At 32.2% G+C, this 2038-nt stretch overlaps 1 protein-coding gene across 1 annotated transcript; it reads right to left on the bottom strand.

The window, feature by feature from the left end:
• Nucleotides 1-799: 799 nt before the first annotated feature.
• On the bottom strand, nucleotides 800-1477 carry LOC111384993. The gene has a single exon (XM_023009342.1). The coding sequence runs from the start codon at nucleotides 1475-1477 to the stop codon at nucleotides 800-802; it is 678 nt and encodes a 225-aa protein (XP_022865110.1).
• Between the last annotated feature and the right edge of the window lie 561 nt (nucleotides 1478-2038).

Below are 2038 nucleotides of genomic sequence, written 5' to 3'. Positions count from 1 at the left end.
ACTATTTAGATAAAGTCATTTTTAACTTTTGTTGAGATAAAATATTTTAAAAACTTGAAATTAATGTCAAATGAAAAGTTTTTGTAAAAGAATAATAAGTTAAAGCCAAATGAAAGCCTTTTTAAAAAAAATAAAAATAAATAATAATAATAATAATAATAATAATAAAGTGCATCTACCAAAGACGAAATAAATAAAGGAAAAAATTCAACCGTATATGAATTGAGAAAAAAAGCGTGTAGACGCAAAGCGAGGCGTTTTGCCTGAGCTTCGAGCCTAGGTAGCTTTTTAGAACACTGATTAAAAAAAAAAATTCTATACAAAAAATAAAATAAAAAATGGTGGATAACAAATAAATAAACCATATTTATTTATATTTCAAGAACATATTTCATCATATAGGAATAGATGTAGCCTTAACGGCACCATTCCTAATAAAACACCAGAGCATATAAATACAATCATGCAACTATAACAAAATGACCCCAATTGCAATTATATTAGCTAAGGTCAGAGCACGGCCATAAGTACTTAAAATAGACTTCTGAACATTGGCATTGACATAATTAACTACATTTGGCTTTGAAGTAGTTAATAGGACCCAATTTCCTTCATCGTCTTTTGGTAATAATCTCCACACTAAATTCCAGACCTTAGTATCATGTACATTATCCATTACAATGAGGTACTTGCGACCCTTTAAGCTTTTGTACAAATGCTCAGATAATTGTTCTTCTCTTGCTTCACGCATACCATCATCAAGTTGTTTTATCGATTTAAGGAGACCAATCAAGATTTCTCACTCACTATATTCTTGAGGAATCGTTATCCATGCACGAATTGGAAAGTGATATTCAGTAAGTGGATCATCAAAAACATTTTGAGTAGGAGTAGTCTTACCACAACAGTCCGTCCCATGAATCGTGACAACATTGAGCTTTGACGAGTAACTTGTCATCCGATCCTTCATATGTGTCAACTCATTATTGGATCCCAGCACAACAATCTTGGCTTTGGAAGCAAGTTTTGAGAGGCGAGCTCGCAGAAATTTTCGAGGCTGCAGATGTTCTAATGTCATCTTAATCGTCATCACTTCTTTCGTGATGGAATCAGTTTCTTGTATTATTTTGTGTAAGCGTTGATAATGCTTATCCACAATATGATGCTTCTCTCCAGAGAGTATTTGCCATAAAGACAAATTTTCCCTATAACATTGAGATAATTGTGAATAATTTGAGATGTGAGATTCAATGATATGCTGTGCTGCAAGAGCTGCATTTCTGATTTTTGGTTCAAGAATTCTGATTGCTTCATTGCCTGTTTGTGAAGAATGTTCAAGAAAATCTCTCAAGAAACCAAGATTTTCATGGAAAGATTTGGTTTCTTTCTTACTGAGAAGAGTTTGAAGTTGATCACTATGCAGTATGACTTGCTCATCGAGAGTCTGCATAAGAGAAACCACTGCAGCATGAGCCATTTTTGATTGAGGCAGATTCAAAATGCTTGTGAGTTAGTGGAAGTGGATGAGTAATTCAAGAGATTGAAGATTTGATATGTGAAGGACATAAGAATAAGCAGAAATATATAGAAGAGCTGAAGAGAATAAGATTTATGCATGGATTAACTCTTGTCAACATATTGTTTTGTCAACTTCCAGGACCATTAGACCAGGTCAAATCAAAATTGTGCAAGTGTAAACTTATTTTAGATTTAAGACTGGGTTTTGCTACTCGTTGAGGGTTTATATTTAAGACTGGGTTTTGCTAAATGGCCCATGTGGCCATGGTCAAGTGGCAATCCTTTAAAACTTGCCACTTATAAATTTATAAAATTGTACAAGTGTATAATAAAAAATAAATTTAATCATTGAAGGGATATATTGAAGAATTAATATAAAAAAATAAATCTGATATGTACTCTAAAGTAATATTAAAGGAATCAAACTATTTAAAGTATCTCCAACATGAAATAAAATTTAAGTTCAATAATTAATTAACTGTTCATTTAGTTGCAGTCCAATTGAACGGGCATGTTTACA

This window comes from Olea europaea, unplaced genomic scaffold (genome assembly GCF_002742605.1).
Source record: "Olea europaea var. sylvestris unplaced genomic scaffold, O_europaea_v1 scaffold307, whole genome shotgun sequence".
NCBI classification, from domain to species: domain Eukaryota; kingdom Viridiplantae; phylum Streptophyta; class Magnoliopsida; order Lamiales; family Oleaceae; genus Olea; species Olea europaea.
This window is presented reverse-complemented; position numbering and strand designations above follow the sequence as displayed.